Consider the following 24,657-nt stretch of genomic DNA (forward strand, 5'->3'; position numbering starts at 1 on the left):
CTATATCATACTATCCTATACCATACTACACAATACTATATCATACTATACTATATTATGCTATACTATACTATATCATACTATACTATACCATACCATACTATACTATACCATGCTATACTATACTATACCATACTTTACTATACTATACCATATTATATTATACCACACTATACTGTATCATACTACACCATACTATACTATACTATACTATACTATACTATACTATACTATACTATACTATACTATACTATACTATACTATACTATACTATACTACTAAATAGTCTTTTATTTTGATAGGTTCGGACTGGAAGCCATCTTGAAAGTCTCGCGCTCTTGTCGCAGAGGAACGTTGGTGAAGGAGGAGGAGAGGAGGTGAGTGAGGCTGGTCGGAGGAGGAGGAGAAGGTTCATTGTTACAAAGTGGACGAGCTGCGGAGACCATTATTGCTGCACGTGAAATTCCTGGGAGAACCTTTCGGTAAAGTTTTGTTTCTCCTTCCGTTAATATCTGGGTGGGGTATTTCTCCGGAGCCACCGGGGCTCCGCGGTGCCGCCCCGGCGGCTCATTGCGGTGAATGATAACACCGGTGAGCGGAGCTGGCTGCCTCTGCTCCGGTTACTATCAGCCTGGAGGACGGAGCCACCGTCATCTTTTGTTAGCTCTGGCTCACTTCTCTCTGCTTCAGTCCGTGTTGTGGTGGCTGAGAGTCGGACCGTGAGAGCAAAGTGAGCCGGTGGGCTGAGTTAGCTTCATTTAACAACGATAAAGTGGATAAATGAGTCTGTAGATAGAGGAGCTAAACAGGTTGGCTAACCGCAGCGATTTAACCGCATTAATTGCTTACACTCCTTTTAATATTTACCTTTAAATAGCATAAATGTCCAATAATAATCTGTCCATTTGATATGATGAATGCTGTTTTAGGTGTGCGTGAATGGAGACGTTCAGGCATCTGGGTGTGTGCTGACATTAATCAGCCTGCTTATGTGGAGAAAAATGGCCGTTTATGAAAACAACACATAATAAATATTAGAAAACTCTGATAAGGTTCATATGAAAATATGAAATGTTTAAATAACCATTTTTCTGTGGAGAATTTTACTCTATTCAGTTTATTGCTGGTAATTTTTTGTCATGTTTTGTCTGTTACAATAGAAATAAATTATATATATAAAAAAAAAAAAAAGCTTAAACAGGAGGATTTAATCTGCACCTCATTTTGTTTAAAAAATATTTCTACTGATGATTAATGCAGCTTTGCTTTATTTTCACCGCCTAATGCCAGTTTTTTGGTCTGTTTTTTCTGTTTGCAGGTTGCTGACAGTCCAGATCGGAGCCTTTTTGTCCCTGAAGCAGCCCAGCCTCTCTACTGGTGGACACTGACTGGCTTCTACCCAATGATGGATCCATTTAGCCTTAACTATGAACATATTGGACTGTCCCGGCCAGCTCGGACTGCTTCTCTCTGATCCGACAAGGAAAAAAAAATCAGGAAATTCAAGCCCTCCCTCTCCTTTGACGTGGTAGATGACCCTTATGGTAACAGAGGTCAACCCCTCATCCTAAGCAGCCATCTCCTGGGGGTTTCCTCTCCTTTTTGTTAATGTGGGGACCAGTAATGGATCTCCTGTGGGTGCTTTCTGTGTCGATGCTCGCTGCCTGTGTAGCCATCCCTATGGATGCGGCGGCGGGGAGTCACAGCCTGTTCACCTGCGAGCCGATCACCTTGCGCATGTGTCAGGGGCTGCCATATAATTCCACCTTCATGCCGAACAGCATGAACCACTACGACCAGCAGACGGCCGCTCTGGCCATGGAGGTACGGTTAAAAGCTTTTTCCCTCTGCTATCTAAATTCTTTGGGGATTTCTTGACTCCAAGAGATCATTAAAATGTTCATTTTTTTGTTAGAAATATATATATATATATATATATATATATATATATATATATATATATATATATATATATACATATATACATGCATACAAACAATCAATCAGGAGTCTTTTATGGTGGCAAAAGAAATTGCACTAAAATGCTGTAAAATGTCGATCAAACAGACCATTGTTGAAATATGATTTCCTAAAACCATCAAGCAATGACCCTCAAGGCATATGGAGGGCTAAAAGGAACAACATTCAGGTAGATCAAATATATATATGTATGTGTGAGCTAGATGGATAAAAAATGAATAAATAAATAGGTAGATAGAGATGCACACATGTAGTTTTCAAATCTCCAGTTTTGGCCGGGAAGCTACCGTATTTTATTCCTCTTTCAAATAACTTTGGTCTGCTTCCAAATGGAACTGTCACTAGCTAATTCACAAATGCGTGATTATTTAATAATTGAATTTATTGTTTTAAATGATTTAACAAAATTATTTATTTAAATAAATATATATATATAAGTATATAGTATAATGGTTCTATGTTTTCAGGGATTTCCTGTCGCTGTTATATTTTTGGGCTGAAACGTTTGGAAACTCCTCATCTAGACGATCGCTACGTTTTTGCTTGCTTTAAGAACGGGCCCACGTTCTGCTATGTGAGCCCTGGCACAGGAAAGAAAGATCCCAAAATTTTTTTATTTCATGTGATCGTCAAATGTTTTATGTAAAAAATGGATGGGCCAAATGTTTTAAAGATAATTTTTTTGGGGGATGGCTTATGGGGCACTAGTGGCTCGTTTTTATGGACAGTACAGTAGGCAGACAGGAAAGGGGGTATGAGACATGCAGGAAATGACACCAGGCCGGATTCAAACCCGGGTTGCCGGCGTTGAGGACTAAGGCCACCATACATGGGTCGTGTGCGCTAATCACTGTACCACCAAAGCACCAAAACAAAAGAAAAAGATTTCCATCAGTTTTAATATTTCTCTTAGGAGAACCTCATTGAACTTTTGAATTGGCTTTCATGTCTATAGTTATCCACTAATAGACTTTGAGAAATTAATCTCATTTAACTGATAATGTTTTTGTTTTTTTTAAATCCTATTTGTTCTAATGATTTAACTAATGCTGAAACTAACGATTATATTGCTAATTGATATATCTGTCAATTATTTCTTCAATTAATAATCAAAATTGTTCCTTAAAGAAAATCTTAAATTAAACAAAGGGAACTTAAAACTCTTCCACTTGAGTTCTGGATGAGATATATTGATGGACTGAGAGATTTTTAATTTTTATTTTAATTAATTTTTTTACCTTAAATGCATTTTATATATCCTATTACTGCTCTGTCAAATAAAGTCATGATTTATAGTCTCTATACTCCAGTATTAATTGTTTCAGCCCTAAATTTAACAGAAATGTCTATTTTCAAAGCATTTCTATGCACCCAGCAGTAGGTGTAACGTGTAGTTTCTGCATTTTCTCCTTTTCTATCACTGAAATATGATATTATTATGATATTATATTTTTTTTTTCTTGGAGAACAAAATACTACTCTATTATCAGACTGGTTAGGTCAGACCTCAGAGATATCCAGCCATCGGTTTTGGCTGATAAAGCTGAATGTTACAGTTCTTTACATATGAGGAAGAAATATTTGCTGTAAGGTAGTTTAAACAATGTATGATTACCATTGCTATAAATAGAGTTCAGAAAAACATCATTCATTGTAGCTTTTCAAACCAGATGAAATGTTCCTTGCTCTTTTGTACCTCTCTACCTGACCTCCTTTAAAGCTTAATTTACTTCAGTTCAGGTTCTTGTTAAACTGACTTCAGGCTTTTGCAGAAAAGCAGTGAAGCCTCATCAGACAGAGACACACTGCCCATCATATCCATATCTACCCTCTGTTACTCAGCTTAGAGTAGGACTATATAATCTAACTACTGCTCATTATGTAAGGGGTTCAGAGAGTCTGCTGGCTGCATGCCGAGTCACGGATATCTAAGGACGACCCGATTTGGCAGCTGTAGTCTTAGACATCGTTTTAACGAACATTCGTTAGATGACATGTTTAGGTCGGTCTGTTGAACTAAACGCTGCTGATGCACCGCTGTGTTAAAGAGCTGCACCGATTTATCAACACATGGAGGGATTTTATAGATCAGCACCTGGTCAACAAATCATTTTACATAACAGGCTTTAGGAAAATTACTCAACTCCACAAGGGAGGAGGGAAAAAACAAAAAAACATATTTGGGTTTGAGTTCTTTGATTGTTTAAAGTTTATCTTTCTGTTTGGTCCATCTGCAGACCTTCCCAGCAGAATTACATGTTTGTTCTGTTAGCCTCCTTAAAACATGCATTTAACAAGTCAAAGCACAGATTCCCTTCATCCATTCAGCCATGGACCCCGTCCCGCTGCCATGGCCATGATAGGTCCCTCATATCCTTCTGCTCTCCTCGCTGTACCCAGCAGTGTCTGACATAAATTAAAAGGTTGCTTGCTGTTTACTAGGGGGGTTATGTAACCTCTGGATATGAGCTCTGCATCAGCATCACAGCTGCACCCTGGTTTTAAAATTTTATAGAGGATGCTTTTTGGTGGGAGTGATTAGGCCTTGCAGAAATATTCATATTAAACTTTTTATGATGGACTAACATATTGTTGTCTGTCCCATAAAGTCGTAAGAAAAAACATAAAGATAAGTGGCTGACATGATTGAATTAAAGCCCTGCTGCAAATGTTATAATTTTAAGGCTCTGAACAGACGTACATCCTTTTGGTTTCTACAGCGTTCACTTAGATTAGTCATGGATTCACAATTAGGTCTCTTTTAGCAGGCAGAAGTGCTGATAGGTTTAGGATTTTCACACAGAAACCCGATGGCTTCCAGATCACTGAGACCGCTCTTCTGTTCCGCTCTTGTCTTCATGATAACTCGGCCCTAGATCCAGTTCTTGGGAGAATTCAAAGCTTAGGAGACATAGAGAGCAGCCAAAAGAGAGCTGACAGTGGATTTTAAAGGGGAATTAGGCCTGCTTAACAGCCATGATAATAATGATGAATGCCTTGCACCGTGGCGAAGCCGGCAGTTGGACTGGAACCAACGCCTGCCGGTCGTACACTTCTTGTTCAAACCCCCTGATGTGGCGTCTCTGAAAGGGTTTTTTTTTTTTTTCAAGCCTTTCTGGTTTTAGTTTTATGTGAAAGTAGGGCACTTATCATCAGTCATTAGTTTTAAATCGTTTTTAATCTATAGAGTTGCTCTTTAACTGCGTAATTAGTTCAGTTTTTGAAGGTTGGAAGAATAAAAATGTAAATAAACAAGGTGATTCCTACGGTACTGTATATATGATGTTTTTTTTTTTTATGCTGTTCCAGTCCGTCATCGCTGACCGCCGAATGACCTCGCAGCTCAAATGGGACAAAGGGCCTCCAGGGATGGGGAATCTATTTTATTTCTATTTTTTTGCTAGAGTTCTAATTTGCCGCACTCACATAAGTAAGAGCGTAACAGATTTTAATGGCATTACTTAGAGAAAAACCCTGAAATGGGTTAAAATCCTCTTATTTAGACATGGATGCTCTCTGTGGCTCCCAGATGGACGTAGAGCAGTTCATGAAGGAGCTCTGCTCAGCTGATGGAAACTCTGTTCAGTGACCTGCAGCTTCATAAATACAGTACTGGCTTTTAATAGAAGTAACCTATTAGTGCATTAAAAAGAACAGGTTCTACCTTGTTTTAAAAACTTCTCTAAATAGCCTGATTTAATATCTGAGATTAATGTTTCATATTTCAGACTTCAGTGTCATATTTGGCTTTTACTATAAAGTTTCACCCAATTTTTAAGCAGATAAAGAACAATTCTTAGTTTTTTTCTTTTTAACATCTTCTGATATGATCTAATTAGGGCTGCAACTAACAATTATTTTGCTAATCGATTAATCTGTCGATTATAATTTTTTTTTAATGAATCGATTAATAATCGGAATGCAAAAGGATCCCTGAAAAGATTTTTTACAGAATAAAACCCAGTGAAACAAAACTTTTTCCGCTTCTGGGTAGAGCATATTATCAGACAATTTCTAAAAAACAATCTTAAAAACAAAATATATATATATATATTTTTTTTTGTTTTGTTATAGTTACTGCTGTAAGTGGGCCTGTCATCTAAAGGCATTTTTAAAGTCTCCATACCCCGGTTAATGATTAATCGATTACTAAATTAGTTTATTTATTACTTCAATAATTGTTTAATCAGGATTAATCCAATTAATTGTTTCAGCCCTGGTTCTAATGAATAAAAGGTGTACTTCTATTCATGGTCTGATTAGAGAACACAGCAGTTGTTCTAGCATAATGTCTGTGCAGATCCTGCACATATTAGCTGATAGAAATACAAAGAAAAAATGCCTATACTGGCTAAAAATATGGGCCAGCTGACGCATCGGTCAATATACTATCCTATGGTGAAGCATGGTAGTGGCAGCGTCCTGCTGTGGGGATGCTGTTTAGAGGTAGAGAAGCTGAAGCCAGATTGAGCTAAGTAGCAGTTTGAGGCTTCAGACTGAAACAGTTTCCAGCAGGTCAGCATCCCTAATGACAGAGCCAGTGCTACTATTTGTGTTTTAGAATGGCCTAGTCAAAGTACCACTTTGAGTCCAATAAGAATCTGTTGAAAGATTTGAAATTTTGTATGCAATCCCAGGGAGGTTGTGTTATTTTGACAATAAGAAAAGGAAGTTGTGTTCTATAGACAAGCAAAGCTAGCAGCTAGTGGTTGGTGGTTCTATAAATGATTGAGTCACAATAACGATTTGTTTCACTTGATTCTGTTCAAGAGAAGATTTTTTTCACTTGTTCTTTTGGTAAAGTTGAAATATTCATCTTGTTATTGGTTGCTAGAAGAGAAGCTGAGCTAATGATCCTTTCTCTCCCTGTAAGGTCAGGGTTAATATGACAAGGATCCTGGGGGGTGGACAAAGTGAGGGTCAGGGCCAACTGAAAATGCTAATCGTGTTAGCTTGGTAACTGGGTGTATGTTAACACAAGCTAACAAATCACTGCGTCGATGAGTAGATACAAAGCCCATTGCCATGGTGACGTCATGACCATAATAATAAGTGTTTCTTCATTCTAATCTTGATCCGATCTTTTCTGACGTTCGTTTTTATGTCGGATGTAATCAGAAGCCGCAGACACAAAGACTAATCGTCAGCCTGGTTTTAATCTGCCCTCGTTAAGTCAGCCTCCTGTCTCAGGTGTTTTCGGCCCGTCCAGATAAAGTGTGTCGGGTTTCAACCCAGATACTCCACCCTGTCGCTGTGAATGGATTTGTAAAGGAGCTCCGATGGTTTGTGTGCTCCCAGTGAATGCGGCTCTGTTGAAACATGCAGGAGTGCAGCAGAAAGTGCTGGTTCTCTGCTTATTGTGCTGTAGTGAAGATGTATCTGAGCGAGAAGGGAGATACACACAACGTGCTCTGATAAATCCTACCCAGCGTGACCCGGCCGATAAAAGAGCCTCTTGTTTTATTTAATGTCCGACAGCATGTTTATTGGCAGCGCGGTGAATACGGCGGGCATCCAGAGAGTGAGGCGCTGGTCCACAACAACCCCACAGTCAGTGTGTTTGTGTGTGTAAGTGGATATCACACAAAACGCTCTCTAGGCAGCGAATGACACGGCTGCTTGGTCCACCCATCACTCCTCTCTCCGCTTACTTCGACCCCCCTCAGTCCTGCACCTCCTTTTGTCCTCCCCCACCTCCCCCATTGGCAGGACTCTACCGTTGCCCAGGAAACGGTCCCAATTGTGCCCTTAACAAAGGAAGCAGGGGCGCTTTTTTTGCCTCCCGGGAGGTGGTCCTCTCCGCCCTGCACCCTGACCTCCTCAAACCCTCCTTCCCCGTCCATGCATCGCTCGTCGCCATGGCGCCGGGCTTGGAAATTTGGAGCTGTGGAATGGCAGAACTGGGAATGCAGGCGGGTATGAAGGGTGGGGGCTGATGGGAAAAGAGGTGACCGGGAGATATTTATAAAAAGAACATCATCACAGGCCAGTCGGCCACGTTGGGCTCTTTAGTCAGGCTTTCAGCGACGCTCAGCAGCTGACTCTGAGCGCTCATTAAGTACTAATAACTGTAGTGTTGGGATGAGGCACCACCAACTTAATTAGACTCAGTTGAATTAATAATGAAAATAATAACCCTAATGTGATGCAGAGCAGACTGCATATATCAGAACTGTGGGGTGAAACTTGGGTCAGGGCTGTTTTTCTTCATGTGCAGAAGATCACAGACTTTTATGAAGAAATGTTTAAACCGGCAGCAGGAAAAGGAGGAGAGATGATGCTCAATCTCTGGTAATTTAACCACCGCTATGCTGATGACACGGCGTTATATCGCCACGTCTCCTGATGCCCAGCGGCTGATTGATGCAACTCTTAACCGTGCTGTAAATATGAAGTCAGTGGGTGGGAGATAATTTTTAGCTCAATCAGGGCTGAATTAAAGATGTATTAATCAGAAAAGAGCCCTGGGGAAATATATAGAAATCCAATGAGTTTGATTCTAGTTTAGGTTTTTTATGATCTACGTCCTCGTTATAATTAATTTTATTTATATTGCACTTTGTTGACTTTAAGATAATTATTTTTGCTATACTTAGTTTATTTTATTTCAAAAATAGATTTTCTTTTTACCAGATGTTAAAATTCCTTATAGATTTTATGTTGCTTTGCTTTTTATTATTTATGTTTTATGCCTTTAAGCTGTTTTGGGGTTATTTTTTTTCCCCCCTGTACTTTTCAATTCCTACTAGTAAACATCAAACTTGTTTATTATGTTAGCTTATTGTTTTTAGCCGACTTTAAACCCTTTTTTCTTTCCCTGGTGTATGAAGGGCCCCCATAAATAGACTGATTTTAACTATATTGTTCATTAATTGTTCCAGTAAGGCATTGGTACATTTTAAGAGATATTATCGAACGCAGCTGCGTTTATGTAACTCAAGGCGGTCCGTGGTGTGACGTCCTTTTAAACTGCTTTTGTTTTTCCAGTGCAGTGTTTATTAATTAATTGGTATTTATTCATTTAATGGCCTATCATTAATGTGCCCTGTAGTCACAGACATATATTTACTTTTTAAAGACTTTTAAAAAGTAACCTTTTATGATTAAAATCACATAATATTTTAGCCCCATATACCCAACTTCCTGACGGATGTCGGGTAAAAAAAAATCCTCCTGCAGTTCAGATCAGCTTCATTCAGCAGGTAACCTCTTCAATCAAACAGACACACCTCAATAACGCAATTAAACCAATATAAAACCTTCTTTTCCCTTTTAACAATGACTCCACTGTTCTTCCTCAGCTGTAGGATCAGATCCACTAAAAGCTGGGAGATAACTGCACCTTTTGGCATCAGTAGCTACGTTTACATGGACATGAGTAGTCCCACTTATACCACTTCCATGTTTACATGTCGGCCATTTTATTTTGATTATTTACACCTATAGGAGAAGCACAATCTGAATTAGTTTTGTTTTTTAATTTAAAAGCATGTGTAATTCATGTTATCATATCGGTATCTGTCAATTTTCAAAGCTGCAATATCGGAGCTTCTAATGTTAAAAGCTGATTTTAAATATTTAGAGCAGAACTCTCCCAGTACAGTGATAAACCTTGATACCAGTAATTTGGTCCATTCCTTAAAAACATACTTTGTGAGTCTGGGTTGAAGACACCTTGTCATATTACTCAGACCCCTCTGTGAGCCTGTGATAGAGACGTTTAATGGGTCACACGAATGTGAAAATCTCCATAAACATTCAGAGGTTCCCTGAGCCAGTAAGGAAACTAATTCTTTCCAGTTTGACCAGTGAATCCATACGAGAAAAAGGTTGGTCTGTAGAGATGAAGGGCTGCTGATGGAGGGACCAACCGTCTGCATCAGCTGCCTCACAGGATGGGTCCACCGCAGGATAAAAGCTTGCCATAGATGCCAAAGAAATGCCGGAGGATAAAATGGTCAAGGTACAAAAATAGTCTGAATAGTTGAATGTGAGTTTTGATCTACAGTGAATCATCAGCCTCTCCTAGTAGCCTACATATTTACTCAACCGTTCCTCTGTGTAGCTCAGCTGAGAGCCGTACATTGTTCTGCATCCTGCTTTCCAGTCGCCTGCAGGAAACAAAACGGAGGCAGGCTCAGAGGAGCTGCATTACTATAGCGCCGTCTTGGCATCTATAAGAAAGTCCATGAATGTCACAGCGCCTGAAGTACACTCTAATCTGTATTTTCTGTGAAATTTCCCTGCTCCTGTTCGCCAAAGAGCAGCAGAAAGTAGCTTCCTTCCTGTTTTATATCCTAATACAGTTGGACCCGATTCCTACAACGTCTATAAAAGTACTATTTGGAAGGTCTAGTTCAGTCGGTCTTCTATTAATATTTAAGATTTCCATTCAGTCAGCTAGAACTGGAAGGTAAATATCTGCATTTATACCTTTAAAATGTGTTTTAAAAGGTCAGAGGTCCTTGGAAATTTAAATACCAAATATACCAAAAACATGGTAGGACACAAAAAATTAAAACATCAAACACTCTTCCATGATTCTAGATGGTTTTATGCTGCTGTTTATTTAAAATTGTCTGTGTTTAGAAGGAAAATTACATATATATCGCAGCTCTGTGCACGAAGTGTGTTTGTTACTGAGGTCGTTTACCTCGGCTCTTATATTTACATTTAGCAAACAATTGATTGACCCTGAGTCTCCTCTACTATTGGTAGGGGGGTGGGCAATAATTAAGTATCACAGTATATTACATTCAACAACAATGAGGTGACTTTTAAACATGTTAATGATATTTCACTTTACATGACTACAGCTTTTTAACGGATCTTCTGGGTTTCATGTAGTTTTGTTTTTAAAGGGAATATTCCTAAAATCTTATATTTGAGAAGTTTTAACAAAAACTGTTTGTAAATGATTGCTGTTATTAAAATTCTATGGAATCAACTAAAATCAAGAAGAAAATCGTGCTTCTAGTTTAATCTAACCTTTTGTTCGTAGTCAGCCTTTCAGCAGGAGATCTGCTTGTTAAGTTATAAAAAAAAACAACCCACTTTAGTTTGATTTCTATCATTTTTGTCTCAGGACTGCCGATGCAAAGAAGCTCAAAGTGTATTTAGAGTGACTGATGGTGTCGGTCAGCTGTGATCTACTGTAAAAAGGCTGATTTGGACGTTAAACTGTTGCTTTTGCCTCATGGAGGCTTCTGGGTCATGACCTGCTCAGGCTGTCGGTGCTTCTGTACTGTGACTCAGTGAAGCGTGATGACTCCAATTGCTCAGAGATTAAACAGTTGACTGCTCGATTAATCCCTGCAACAACATGTGAGAAAGTCATCGTATCAATAGTCTGCTGAGAAAGCAGAGAAAGCAGATTGTTTTGACTGTAGACTCTTGAACGTTAACCATCCTTCACAACCTAACATCCACATTAAATGCAGACATATGGCTGGGATGAACGGACCAACAATCTGTTCGCCTCTGATGTTATTGTTGGAGAAAAGGGGATAAAAGATATGAAATCCTCCATCATTGCAGCTCTAAATTCATTTGTTTTTGGATTCAGAGCTGGAAAATGAGGACAGAGGAGATGCTTCAGAGGCTGTCCTGTTTTTCTGTCAGCTGTTGGTTTAATTGAAGGATTAAAGCGTCATCAGCTCTTTATGTTTTGTAGAAATGTTTCATCTGGCTCGCCTAAACGTGAGAAACCATCATCCAGTGTTAGTGGAACCAGAGGATCAAAGTTCACACCAATCACCTGATAAATGTTATCCTTAATTTAAATGCAAAAAATATGTTTATTCCACCAGGTAAAGATCTTTCACACGGGATAATGGGTATGGAGAAAAGCATTAGGTAAAAATCAGCTTTTATTATTCGTTATTATTAATTTTGGTGCGTATATGATTAGAACTATGAAGAACTATGAATCTGTTCGGACCAATGTTCTGTTGGGGCAATAAACTCTAAAGGCCAATTTATGCTTCAGACGCATAGCCTCTGCACACGTCAAATCTGTCTCTGTGAGCGACCACGGCCCCCACGCAGAGGTTCTGCAACTGTTGTCGCGCCCCTCAAACAAATCCTGACTACATTTTGGACGGTTGCAAACCCGCGCAGACCTCAAGCGGAAGTGCGCAGACAAAAAGCAGCTGTGATTGGTCCTTGGTATGCCTTTCCAGGTGTCTGTGTGTACGTCCATCTCGATTCCGTGCCGGGGCGCGCCATTTTAAAAACCTAGGAGTAATAACAACGGATAAAGGTTTATCAAGGAGGTTTGGAAGTACAACCATTTTATACGGTGCCTCACACATTGTTTCTGAAAATAAACACTCCCGCCAGCGTTGCCGAAGAAGTTCTCGTGACCATCCGCCGAAGTTGGCGGGAAACTGCTGTGCGTTACTAGAAATGACAGACCAATGTTGCAGAAGCATATCAGCAAAACTGGTTCGCGACCAGACGCAAGCGACATTTGTTGTGTGTGGTTGCAGATGTATAATCTGCCCTTAAGGCTACGTTCACACTGCATCCTGAAGTGACCCAAATCCAAATTTTTTGCCCATATGCGACCTTTATCTGATCTTTTCATGGCAGTCTGAACAACTCAGATCCGATTTTTTCCAATCCGATCCAGGCCACATGGCTGTGTGGTCCTGAATTCGATACGACTCTGAACGGCTAGATCGCATTCATCTGACCTAAACGCCATTAGTAGCCGACATAGGTCACTATTTTGTGTCTTTTTGCGAGCAGTCTTTTTTTTTTTTTTTTAAGCACCTTGAAAAGTTTACGTTTTTAAGGTTGGGAAAGTTGCTAGATGCGCTCCAGCACTACCACCCATGTTTACTTCCATAAACACAGAGCAGGCTGGATGTGAGGCCATTGCGTCCTCTACTGCGCATGCAGTATGAATGTAATTCACACATAAGATCACGTATAAGTCGAATATTTTTGGACATGTGAACGGCGACACTAAAACAAATTGAGCATTAAGGTCTGCAGTGTAAACACAGCCTTAGTTTACACCTTTTAACTGTTGGTTTGAGCTCAAGCTGGAAAGGTAGTCCTTCCACTGGCATCAGAACGGCCCCGCAGCACCATACTGCCACCACTGGTGGCTCTATTGTAATGCGGTTGGCTCTTTGAGGAATGGATTATTTTTTTTAGAATAGTCGGATCTCAGCAGAAACCTCCAGAATATCAGTATAATTCTTTTTTTTCTTTCTATCAAATATTCAAAGGAAGCTTTCTGGTTTTTCCTGGTTTCATTCAAATATCTGAGGGAGTGTTCATCGAACTGAAACTGTATGTTTGGCTTTAGAAACAGAAACCTGCAGGCTGTTCTTGTTCTTTTTTACAGTTTTTAAGTAATTAGTCTTTTTTTTTGTCTCCATCCTGCAAATGTACAATTAGATGTGGATCATGAAGACGATGCTCGTCTAGATGGAGACATCTGATGGTTCCATTACATAATAATGACAGAGGGAACACAGAGGAAGCAGGGCCAATATTTAACTAGATTAATACTCATCCCTTCTAACAAGCCACTCTGCCCCCCCGGCCTCCTGTCTTTACACTTTGGGGGAGGGTGCATGCTGTGTCTGTGTGATTGACTGGGGTGTGGTTGGAAGTCTTGATGCAAAACAAACAAATGTAGGTGGATGCAAATGGATCTATTCAAAGCTCGGGATGCTCACTGCCTCTTAGAGAGCAGCATCTCGGTGTGTGAGAGCATTATTGTGCAGCTTTGTGGGTGTGTTAGCATGTAAATAATACACTTCCGCTGGTAGTTCTCCTTGTGAGCTAGTGTATGCATGTTGTCAGAGCGTGTCAGCCAGCCTCAGCATGGTCCTCCCTGCAACACAAAGGGCCTGTCTGCCCTGTGGAGGTAGGAGGGGAGACATGAGGGGCGGGGGGGATTATCAGGAAAGAGGCCAGACTTGTTTTTATGGACTCATCTCCAGAAAACGTTTCACATCATGCTTCACTGCTCCTTTTGTTTTGGTCCTGAGGATGGAGGCCAGAGACAGGGTTCTTCTTCTGTCTTTTAAAATGAAATCTTCTTCCTCTCCTGTCTGTCGTTACGCAGCCGTTCCATCCCATGGTGAACCTGCATTGCTCCCCAGACCTCCGGATGTTCCTGTGCGCTGTCTACGCTCCGGTGTGCACAGAGTACGGCCGGATGACGTCCCCCTGTCGCCGCCTCTGCCTGCAGGCCAAGAGCGACTGCTACAAACTGATGGACATGTTTGGTGTCAGCTGGCCGGAGGAGATGGACTGCAACAGGTTGGAGCAACAGTGAAGTGGAGTAGCTTAAAGAGGCAGCTGGAGGGATTTCCTGTCCCACATCGTCTGTTTTTATCAACAAAAGGACTAAAAATCTAAAACTGTTTCTCCTTCTGCTTTGCTTTGACTAGGCCATTCTAATATCCCAGGGTTCTCCTTTAGTCCGTTCCATCTGTCCTCATCCTTTCTTTGATTCTTTGAAACTCTACCTGATGATGTTCACATGAACCAGAGCTGTTATAATACTTTTATCTCATTTATTTCCACATTTGGTTCCATGGCAGCAGAAAAACAATGATAAATATATCTTTGATGTATTTAAATGCAGCTGGTCTGTGCTGTTTGGTGGTTCAATAATCCACCTCCCTGTCTTCTTCTCCCCTCAGGTTCCCAGACTGTGACGAGCCCTACCCCCGACCCGTGGACCTCCTGCCCAGCTCAGAGACCACCGAATCCCCCGTCTCCATCCAGAGAGATTACGGCTTCTGGTGTCCCCGGGAACTGAAAATCGACCCCGAGCTGGGCTACTCCTTCATGGGCGTCAGGGACTGCTCCCCGCCGTGTCCCAACATGTATTTCAGTCGCCAGGAGCTGACGTTCGCCCGCTACTTCATCGGGGTGGTGTCCATCGTCTGCCTGTCGGCGACCCTCTTCACCTTCCTGACGTTCCTCATCGACGTGTCGCGGTTCCGCTACCCGGAGCGGCCCATCATCTTCTACGCCGTCTGCTACATGATGGTGTCCTTGGTGTTCTTCCTTGGCTTCCTGCTGGAGGACAGAGTTTCATGTAACGCAGCCAGTCCTGGGCGGTTCAGGGCGTCCACAGTAACTCAAGGCTCCCATAATAAGGTCAGATATTTACTTGATGCTCCGCCATGTCATTTTTTTTCTAGATGCTAATGGAAAGTCGTTTTTCTCTCTGTCTCAGGCCTGCACGCTTCTCTTCATGGTGCTGTACTTCTTCACCATGGCTGGTAGTGTGTGGTGGGTCATCCTAACCATCACCTGGTTCCTGGCAGCCGTTCCTAAATGGGGCAGCGAGGCCATAGAGAAGAAGGCCCTCCTCTTCCACGCCTGTGCCTGGGGCGTCCCAGGCATCCTGACCGTCACCCTGCTCGCCATGAACAAGATAGAAGGAGACAGCGTGAGCGGCGTTTGCTTTGTGGGCCTTTACAACCTGACGGCTCTGCGTTGGTTCCTGCTGGCCCCGCTGGGGCTGGACGTCCTGGTGAGGACACACACCTCCCTGTTTGTGTTGATTAAAAGCTACCACATTTGTTCAGCAGGAATTTTTTTATAGAAACTATTTAAAAATGAGTGTTTTTACAGATATTTTCATCTTTGTAATCCCAGTCTGTGGATTTAAAGCCACAATGCTCGTCTCTCCCCAGGTTGGTGTCGTTCTCCTGCTGGCGGGTATCGCCGCTCTGAACCGCGTCCGCATGGAGATCCCGCTGGAGAAGGAGAACCAGGAGAAGCTGGTGAAGTTCATGATTCGTATCGGCGTGTTCTCCGTCCTCTACCTGGTTCCCCTGCTGACCGTCATAGCCTGCTACCTGTACGAGAGCAGCTACAGAACCGTCTGGGAGACCACCTGGGTCCAGGAGAAGTGCAGAGACTACCACATCCCCTGTCCTTATAAGGTGATCTTAGAAAGCGATCTCTGCCCAGATCTGTAATCGTATGTGAAAACCCGACTGAATATCATCAGATATCCATCTCTGTATGATGGAAATAACCAGCAACCTTAAAAACAGTGGAATAAATGCTGCTAAATTCTGTTGGTTGTTGAATCTGATCAAAGCTTCATCTTATCAGCTTTGACTTTAAAGCTCCAACCTTCAAATAAATCCCAGTAAAACTGGCTTCTGTTTGGTAATTACATTAGATCTCATTCTTTTTTCAAACAGAGCAGATAAAGTCATTAGAGTAGAGGAGTCATGTGAAGCTGGACATTGTTTTCTAGTAGAAGCGTTTCTACCAACATTCCTGCATAGTTGAGAAACAGAAGGGATTAGCTTTAAGCCGGGCATACACTGCCATTTCTCTCAATCGTTGGACGCAGCTACAACTCACACTGTATGACGAAACCCTGCAGGGTTTCGTCATACAGTGTGAGTTCACGGCTCACCATGTTTGTTCTCACAACGTGTGACCCGACGCTCTGATGTGATCTATCTGCTCACACCGTACGTCTAAAAACCACGTCGGACGCAGTGAGATGGCGCTACTCGGACTCGTCTATCCAGTAGCCACACGAGTAGAAGAAGAATATGAAGCTCACTAGAGAGAAACGCGCTGCCTTGGCAATTTGTGCGATTTTGTGCTGAAAGCTTTAAAAAGAAAAGGAAATTACATATTTGGACAAAGACACGACTTAGCAAACATGCTACTAGGGGTGTAAATCACACCCATCAGGGCGATTCTACTTAGTATCAATTTCCTGACCCAACGATTCGATTATTTTCGATTTTTAAGAGTACACCACAATATGATTCCATTCAATTAAGTGGTTTATTTTTTTTTTACCTTAAAGGCTAGACAATGTTTCAAACTTTAAATAGATCAATAAAAGCTGTAATACCGTTAAGCATTTTATTTGAGAAACAACAGCAAATAGCAGAAGTAGAAAAGTTGTATGAAAACCTCATTGACTGAAAACTAATAACACCTCTGTGTTATAGATTCTGAAAGACCTAGCATCAAAAAATACTGCAATGAGTGCATAAGTGCATTAGCAGATTAATAAACAAAAATAGGCCTATACTACATTCACTATAGAATAACAACATATTAAAAAAAAGAGTCGATACTCTTGCGGACGTGTCGACGCATCGCATCGTCAGCTGTTGAATTGATGCAACGATTCAAAAAGATTATTTACACCCCAAGTGGTTACTACGGTCTGTCAATGTTACAAAAAGAACTAAGTTTCACTCGCACCCCGCTATGCTTCTATGTTTTCATCTGAGAGGAAGAAGAAGAAGAATCCTTGTTTGCCCACCAATCAGGAATCGTGACCTCACGATTCCTGATTAGGAGGGGGTCGTATGATGCTGATCACCCCCCTGTACGCTACCCGATGCAGGACGCACAATCAGGCAAAAAGGGCAAAGTATTGTAGATTGTAAGCCCGGCTTTAGTTTAGGAGCAGGATGCTTTAGTGTCCGGGTCGGTACAGGAACTAATTCAGAAGTTCTTCAGATTTTAGTCAAGCTAAAGTTCACAGCTCTGACTATGAACTATATTCTGGGACTTTCTTCAGCTTCACCTCAATCTGAAGCACTAAATCTCCATCTGAAGCACCAAAAACTAAAAATACTGCTAATTGAATGTTTGATTCATCCCTCTACTGTTGGTGGCAGTTTGCACAGATGCTCTTACACGTGAAATGTCCAGCTGGGATGTGTGAAAGGAAGCTTATTTGATGGACAGGAAGTAACAGCTGGGTGTGTTTGAACACAGACACATCAAAGGGATGGATGCTAGCGGCGCACGGATAGGATCTGATGTTGGCGCTTCCTCACTCAGCTGCTGCAGCCTCCAGCATCAGTGCAGCGGAGATAATGAAGCTGTTAATAATTCAGACTGACTTCTCTGTTTCCTTTCAGCGAGGATCGCCTTACAGCTCCTCCCAGGGCGACTTTTGTTTTCCCCCTGATAGCATGAAGGCGGCGGCGTTCAGTTACTTTATTGAAATAAAGATGGAGTCTGGATGAGATTTGTGGCGTGCTGCTAGAGAGAGAGAAGCGGCTTCCTGTGTTTCTCCTCCTGCAAACAGTGAGGAAGCAGGCTGAGCTGCAGCTTAATAAACCCTGTCATCACCTGGACGAGCTCTGAGGTGGGATCTCTATCCCCACGGCGATCTGCCCTGTAATGACCTCATCAGTGTGTGACAGAAACAGGAGCAGAGGCAGTACGCTTCCTTCCCCCGTCTGACCCAATAGCCAGATGTGTCACTCATGCTGCGGTAATATATCCAGTTTTCTACAGAGAAAACTATTATTTTTAGTGGGGATAGTAAGTTGTCTGCTGAAATCAGAGCAGGCGTGTGTGAGCGCTGCTGTTTGCGCCCGCAGCGTGTTGAGTGAGTAAAGAAGTGGAGCACATGGATATTTATACACAGGAGGAAACGTCACAGAGCTTTTTATGGGAATAACGAGACTAACTGTCCTGCTGAACAGAACCTTTATAAATCATTTTAAGAGGTTGGAGGTTCAAGGTTTTTATCATTTTTGATAAATATTAAAAAGAAAAACCTTCTGCACAAATTATTTGAGTAAAATAACCTTTCATCATGTGTGGGATTCAAATTTTATAGTCTTTTATAAATGTTGAACTTTCCCGCCTGAAGCCGCAGCCTGATGAGACGGACTTCCATCCTCAGAGTTCAGGCTGAGTGGGATAGTTTTCCTGGTTCTTTGGGTTGGACCAGCTCACCCCCCCCATGCTGTGTTCAGGTGGAGCGCTCCAGCCGGCCCGACCTGGCCCTGTTCCTCATCAAATACCTGATGATGCTGATTGTGGGGATCCCCTCCGTGTTCTGGGTGGGCAGTAAGAAGACCTGCTTCGAGTGGGCCAGCTTCTTCCACGGCAAGAGGCGCAAAGAGTACGTACCCCACCCACCCCCACCCACACTGTGTGTCTGCTGTGACCTGGAACCGCCTTGATCTGTGGTCGAAACCATGAAATGAAGGCGGGTTGGGTCGGTTCTGGTTTGTTGGTGAACTCGGGCCCTTCTCTGCCCTCCCCCCTGTCCAAACTCAGAGCATTAACCCCCTGTTCCACTGCCTGCTCCGCCCACTCCTCCATCCTCTCCTACCGCCCTCACCTCCCCTCCACCTTCCCCCTCTCCCTCCCCACCCTCCTCCGTCTCTCCCTGCCCTCTCTACCCTTCTCCTCTTCCTCCTCCCCGCCCTGCTGCAGTGGGATGGTCAACGACAGCCGCCAGGTTCTCCAGGAGCCCGACTTTGCCCAGCTGCTCTACAGGGACCCCAACACCCCCATAGTGAGGAAGTCCAGGGGCACGTCCACCCAGGGGACCTCCACCCACGCCTCCTCCACCCACCTGGCCATGCTGGACGAGCCTCCCAGCGCCAGCACCAGCCGGGCAGAGTCGGTACGCAGCGCCCGCTCCAAGATGAGCAGTTACCATGGCAGCCTGCACCGCTCCAGAGACGGCAGGTGGGTTTTCCCCCCCCCCACTTCCTCGCCTCCCTCTGCGGAGCGAACTCATCTCCATTCCTCTTGGCAGATACACGGCGTCCAGCTTCAGGGCGTTGGAGGAGCGGCTGGCCTACGGCAGCATGCCCCGCCTCAGCGACCAGTCCAGCACCACCCGACTGGACGGCCTGATCCGCCACGACTCCACCCTACGATTGGAGAGCCAATCACGGCACAGCAGCATCAGAGACCTGAGCGCCGTCACGCAGGCGGTGCTTGGCGTTCCTGGAAACGGGATTCACAGGATGATGGATGAGGACGGAGCGGCGGCCTAAACCGACCTGCAGCCTGTCGGAACAGTCCTAACCAGGCGGGGTCAGAGGTCAGAGCAGGAGGGGCAGTGTTTCTACCGTATGAAGAATGTATGAAGAGAAGGAGGCCTGTTCTGGGTCAGTTTGGGACCTCGGATCGAGACGCCGGATCCAGTCTGACTGAAAGAAGTAGATTTGGATCTCTGCCTTAATGTCTCAGCCGATCCAAAAAGTGACGCTTCAAGCTGATCGTCTCCAAGTTTACAGAGAAACGGAGACCAGACTTTCCAGCTGGACCTAAACATCTGAGCCTGAAAAACAAAATGTGAAGTTTTTCATTTTTACTTTGTATGATTAGAGACTGAAAAGGATTTGATGTGTGAGATGGAAGCTTTGCCTCAATATTTAAAGCAGGATTTTTCCCTTCAGGTGTCCAAAACTTAGCAGAAGCCTCCAGACACCAAACCGTCCGTTACTGCGCTGCACAGGAAAACATTCCCATATTTCATGGGCCCACTTTTTTGAAGCTATTTTTGTTGGTGTTGTGGGAGAGCAGTGGAGCTGCCTGTTCTCCTCAATTTAAACTCCATAACAGGAGATTAGAAGGAATTACAGACAAGGGTTCATGGAGACCAAGTCAAATCATTTCAAAACATCCTGAACAATTTAACTGGGAAAAAAAAGGTTTATAGAAGCACTTTTTATTTAAAGATCTTCCTGTCAGCATCCCACCTTCTGAATGGGAAAATGTAGCCAGAGTTCTCCAAATCGATCAGACTGCTGCTCCTGCAAGCAGCTCCTTAGCGAGCAACAGATTCAGTCGTCCCAAGTTTAATTAATGGTTCTATGGTACAGAAACGATGCTCTGAAGATCCTCCCTGAAATCTCTACAAATTGTTTTCAAAGTACAGATTGAAAGGTCGCCACTGGTAGGAGCTTTTTTTTTTTCCCCAAATGTATTTTTCAGTTAAAATGTTCAGCATAAAATTCACATTTAGGTGGAAAATAGTTTTGGATATATCTTAATATCACAAAAACAGGCATTTTAGGTCTGTTTACATTTTTGATAGCCACTGTAGCTTAAAAATGTTTTTATTGCTGTAGCAAAAAGAACCGCTGAGCTTGGGCACAACTTGGAGGCATGTGTGTCATCCTCATTAACTACTATTAAAGAGGTAGTTGCTTCAAAAAACATGTCTTATGGTCTCCAAAGAATCAATACTACCAGACACAGGTGCAATTTGGAGGTGTGCGTCTTTTTTATTTTTACTCCTCCTGTACAGTGAAATCTTAAGTAGCTTGTTTAAATGTGCCCTTACTTTAGCTAAATGAAATGTTAGGTTGACATGTCCTCTAAATTGTTCATAGATGTAAAAATGTCCTTTTCATTTGTAATAAAAGGTTTTTTTAAAGAATCGGAGCATTGAGAAGAAATCAGCACACAATAACTCCATGAAAGTGTATTTGTAACAGCCCTCCGCTTTATTGAAATACATCGGAGTCGGGTTAATATGAGTCTCCACATCAGCGTGGCAGCCAGTTCCATACATTATTTTTGACCTTACACCTTAAATATTTTTGTGCAAAAAGGAATCTACATCATCTGTAGTGGGTTATCCTCAGTAAAACACCCAAACCATCCAGAGAGGAGCAAGTAAAACAACAAACCAAAAGCAAAATGATTACATCTAGAACATGCAAAACTGTACAAATTATTACAAAGAAATCCTAGAAAAAAAACAAGTGTGTAATATGATATGAAAGAGCAAAAATAATATACTGTAGATAAGACCTCACTGAAATGTAAAGGCGTTTGATTTCTTTTAGACTTTCCTCCACAGCAAACTGGCATCGCCGTCATCGGATCACCTGCCGCCAATCAACACACCTGGACTCCTTTGCCATCCGTCCGGCCACATCTAAAGAAGTCACTGATTCCGACATTTCCTGAGATTTCCTTCCTTGCTCCAGAACATCTGGGATCAGCCGTTTTGTTTTTAAACTATATTTAAACAGCCCAACAAAGTTTGCTTCCTCTCTTTTCAACCAGACAAGGTCCAGAGACGACAGAGAGTTGAAAAGGGTTCCGATCGTTAAAACGAAACAAGCTTTGAGCTTCAAATCACAACAGAAAGTTAAAAAAAAATAATAAAACACTTGGAATGGGGGCATAGAGGGTCAGTTTGTTGTGTTCTAACAGGGAAAGCAGCAGGAATGACCACAGAAGCACTTAATGTTTGTTTCCCTTATATGGAGCTGATCCTGATGGGCTTTAACTTGGATTAACTTAACATGGTTGCAGAGAAAGACCAAAATCTGCAGATAAAACTTTCGTCACATCCAAACCAGGCATGGGCCAGTCAAAGGTATAAAAAAAATGGTTTAAAACTACAAAATATATACACCTTTAAAGAAAAGCCTGTAAAAGTGCCAAAACTGATTACAACAGGGAAACACTGCCACCCTGTGGACACTAAAGGAATACCAGCGTATAAAGATCCAAGCCACAGTCCTAAAAAGTACATCTACAGATAGAAAAACATTATTTCACAGCTGCGGGAACCAGGTATAGAGTTACAGTATGAATGAAAATTATTTATTACCTCTTTAAAAATAAGCAACAAGGCAAACCTTCTTACTTTGGCCAATTTACAGTAAATCTGGGAGAATGAGGCAATGTTCTTTAGTGCCTCTGTTATTAAACTGCTGTGTGTTGCATTATTTATGGGCCCGTGCGGTCCCAGCCGGGTTCTAAATTGGGATAATGGTGGGTAGCGGGTCTTGGTTCTGAAATCTATGGGTGCGGGCAGATAGTTTTAAAAATCCAACCCGAGCAGGACTCTGATCCAGTCTACCTGTGCTAACAGCCTGACTACCCGGAACATGTTAGCTTGTTTTATTCCTCTAACAGCAGAATTACAAAATAGGGATACGATTGTGTGCAATGTGGATCTTTATTGTCTAAAAAAATTGCAGATGTTAATTTATCCAAAAGAGTTTCAGCAGGAGGAAAAATATTCTCAGGTTTAAATAAAAACAAACTGTGTTAGACTGTATTTTGGCCCATGCCCAGTCTGTTGCTGCTCCATTAATAGTTGTTCCCATGTGGTTTGAAATGAACAGTTCCAGTAAAACAGTTTTAGGAAATACAGATAAATAAAAGAAAAGAAAAAACAAGCAGACAGAGAGTTTAGAGCTGTGATCCTGTTAGCTAACCGACACCTGGCGGCGCTCGGCCCATTCATCCATACAACCAGAAACCCAAGTGCTGACAATCCTGCAGGCTTTAAGTGTTTACATTCTTTTTTTAGTGTGTTTTTTTTCATCCATAGCTTCTTAATGAACATATCAGCACATTCTGAACAAGCGAAGGCTGTGACAAAGAAAGCACGTCAACAAGTGTCCCTCTTGTCCGTTTTTTTTGGTTAAATAGAGCTTATCCGTCAGTAGAGGGACCCCGACCCGTTCCATCCTGGTACCGCAGACTATCTGAAGACCAGAGGAGGCGCAGGAACGAGGCGCCTGCTGCATAAAAACGCCTCCTCAGTGTAGGAGACACACGTGATAGCAGGTTGGTGAGAAACACACGTTTGCACTAGACTAATTAGAGCAGTAGTGTCGGTCTGTGAAGAGCTGCTTCACTCCATGCAAACCAATAGGGGGAAAAAAATAAAACAAGCCAAACACGTGTCGTATGTAACTGTAAAACAAACTTGTAAAACAAACTTGTAAAACTAACTGATTTAAAAAGGAAAAAAAACACAAAGTGGTTTTAAAAAATGGCTTTTTTGTGAGAATATAAACTCAAATCACTCAAAAACAGAAAACCAAAATCAGGATTTCTTCGCTCTCTCCCCTGTAGTTCTCTATAGTATTTTCCTTATCATATATTACTCTCTACTTTGAACCTATATACATCATGGCGATGGGAGTCAGTGAGTTGGTCAGTTTGGTTGCACAGCAAAGTGGAACGTCTACGCTACGGCGGAGGAGGCCTTCCTGGACGAACCCATGAGGAAGAGAAGAGCACAGTAGGAGTTTTGATGTCATGAGAGCGTTTCTTTTGTTTTTTTGCTAATGCTCAAAATGATAATTATTAAGAAAAATATATAAAGTCACTGCACTTATAATTAGAGGAAACTAAAACTTATTCCTTTTCTTTCTCACATTTCTTTTTTTCTTTAAATCTGCACCCGAAAAGAAAAAAAAAAAGACGACGGAGGGAAATGTTTGCTTCCCATCACGCCGAGGCAAACCTATCCCCTCCTGTCTAAGATCGATAAATAAATTAAAACTGTCCCCTGAAACCCAGCTGGTCCTATGTACAGGTACAAATCATTTCCTCATGAGTAATCCGCTTCCTTTTTCCTTTGCATCGTAAAGTTTTGCGTCTCTATGTGAATCTGTATGGGGAGGGGGGGGAGGTTGATCTGCACAGAGCAAAGCTGATCCCTCATAAAGTCATCCGCACCATCGAGCATCAGCACCACCTTATTAGAGGCCCTCAGACGTCGGGGTTCCGTCCAATCAGGAGGGAGCGGCGGATGGGACGTGCAGTTCTCTGGGCAGTGGAGGGGAGGGTGGGTGCGTGTGTGGGTGGGGGGAGGGTAAGGAGTCCTGTGCTGGATGGGTAAAAAGTTAAAGAGGGTGGGGGGGTGGGAGGACTCATGTGTCCCAGCAACTCCTTTCTGTGCTCTCCAGGGACAGGGACTTGGTCTTGTGTGGGGATGCCGGACTGGGAGGGCCGCTGAAGGTGGAGCTGTTGGAGGCGGTGGAGTGGCGGGGCGAGTCCGAGTCCTGGAGGAGAGAGATGGAGCGAGTGAAAAACAGGAAGGCTAACACGCAGATTAAGTTCCTGTCACTGAAATGAGAGCAGAGGAGGTGCCTCTGATACAGTGCCTTGTAAAGTATTCACACC

General features: G+C 42.5%; 2 protein-coding genes across 4 annotated transcripts in view; one reads left to right on the plus strand and one right to left on the minus strand.

Moving 5' to 3' along the window:
• The first annotated feature begins 348 nt into the window (after positions 1-348).
• On the plus strand, positions 349-21,151 carry fzd3 (frizzled class receptor 3). Its single transcript, XM_015391890.1, has 9 exons — positions 349-482; positions 1,319-1,824; positions 14,069-14,265; positions 14,652-15,114; positions 15,194-15,493; positions 15,657-15,908; positions 18,726-18,874; positions 19,192-19,449; positions 19,520-21,151. The coding sequence occupies exons 2-9, from the start codon at positions 1,609-1,611 to the stop codon at positions 19,761-19,763; spliced, it is 2,079 nt and encodes a 692-aa protein (XP_015247376.1). The 5' UTR covers positions 349-482; positions 1,319-1,608; the 3' UTR covers positions 19,764-21,151.
• Positions 21,152-24,372: 3,221 nt separating this feature from the next.
• The window catches only part of cdc42bpa (CDC42 binding protein kinase alpha), a 75,190-nt gene continuing 74,905 nt past the window's right edge, over positions 24,373-24,657 (minus strand). For 2 of the 3 annotated variants that reach the window (XM_015391888.1, XM_015391887.1), the window contains one exon: positions 24,373-24,536. In XM_015391888.1, the coding sequence (XP_015247374.1) occupies positions 24,405-24,536 (132 nt within the window). In that variant the 3' untranslated portion in view covers positions 24,373-24,404. The remainder of the gene's footprint in view (positions 24,537-24,657) is intronic. The other variant, XM_015391889.1, reaches the window with a different exon arrangement.

This window comes from Cyprinodon variegatus, unplaced genomic scaffold, assembly GCF_000732505.1.
Source record: "Cyprinodon variegatus isolate N-32 unplaced genomic scaffold, C_variegatus-1.0 Scaffold563, whole genome shotgun sequence".
NCBI lineage: Eukaryota > Metazoa > Chordata > Actinopteri > Cyprinodontiformes > Cyprinodontidae > Cyprinodon > Cyprinodon variegatus.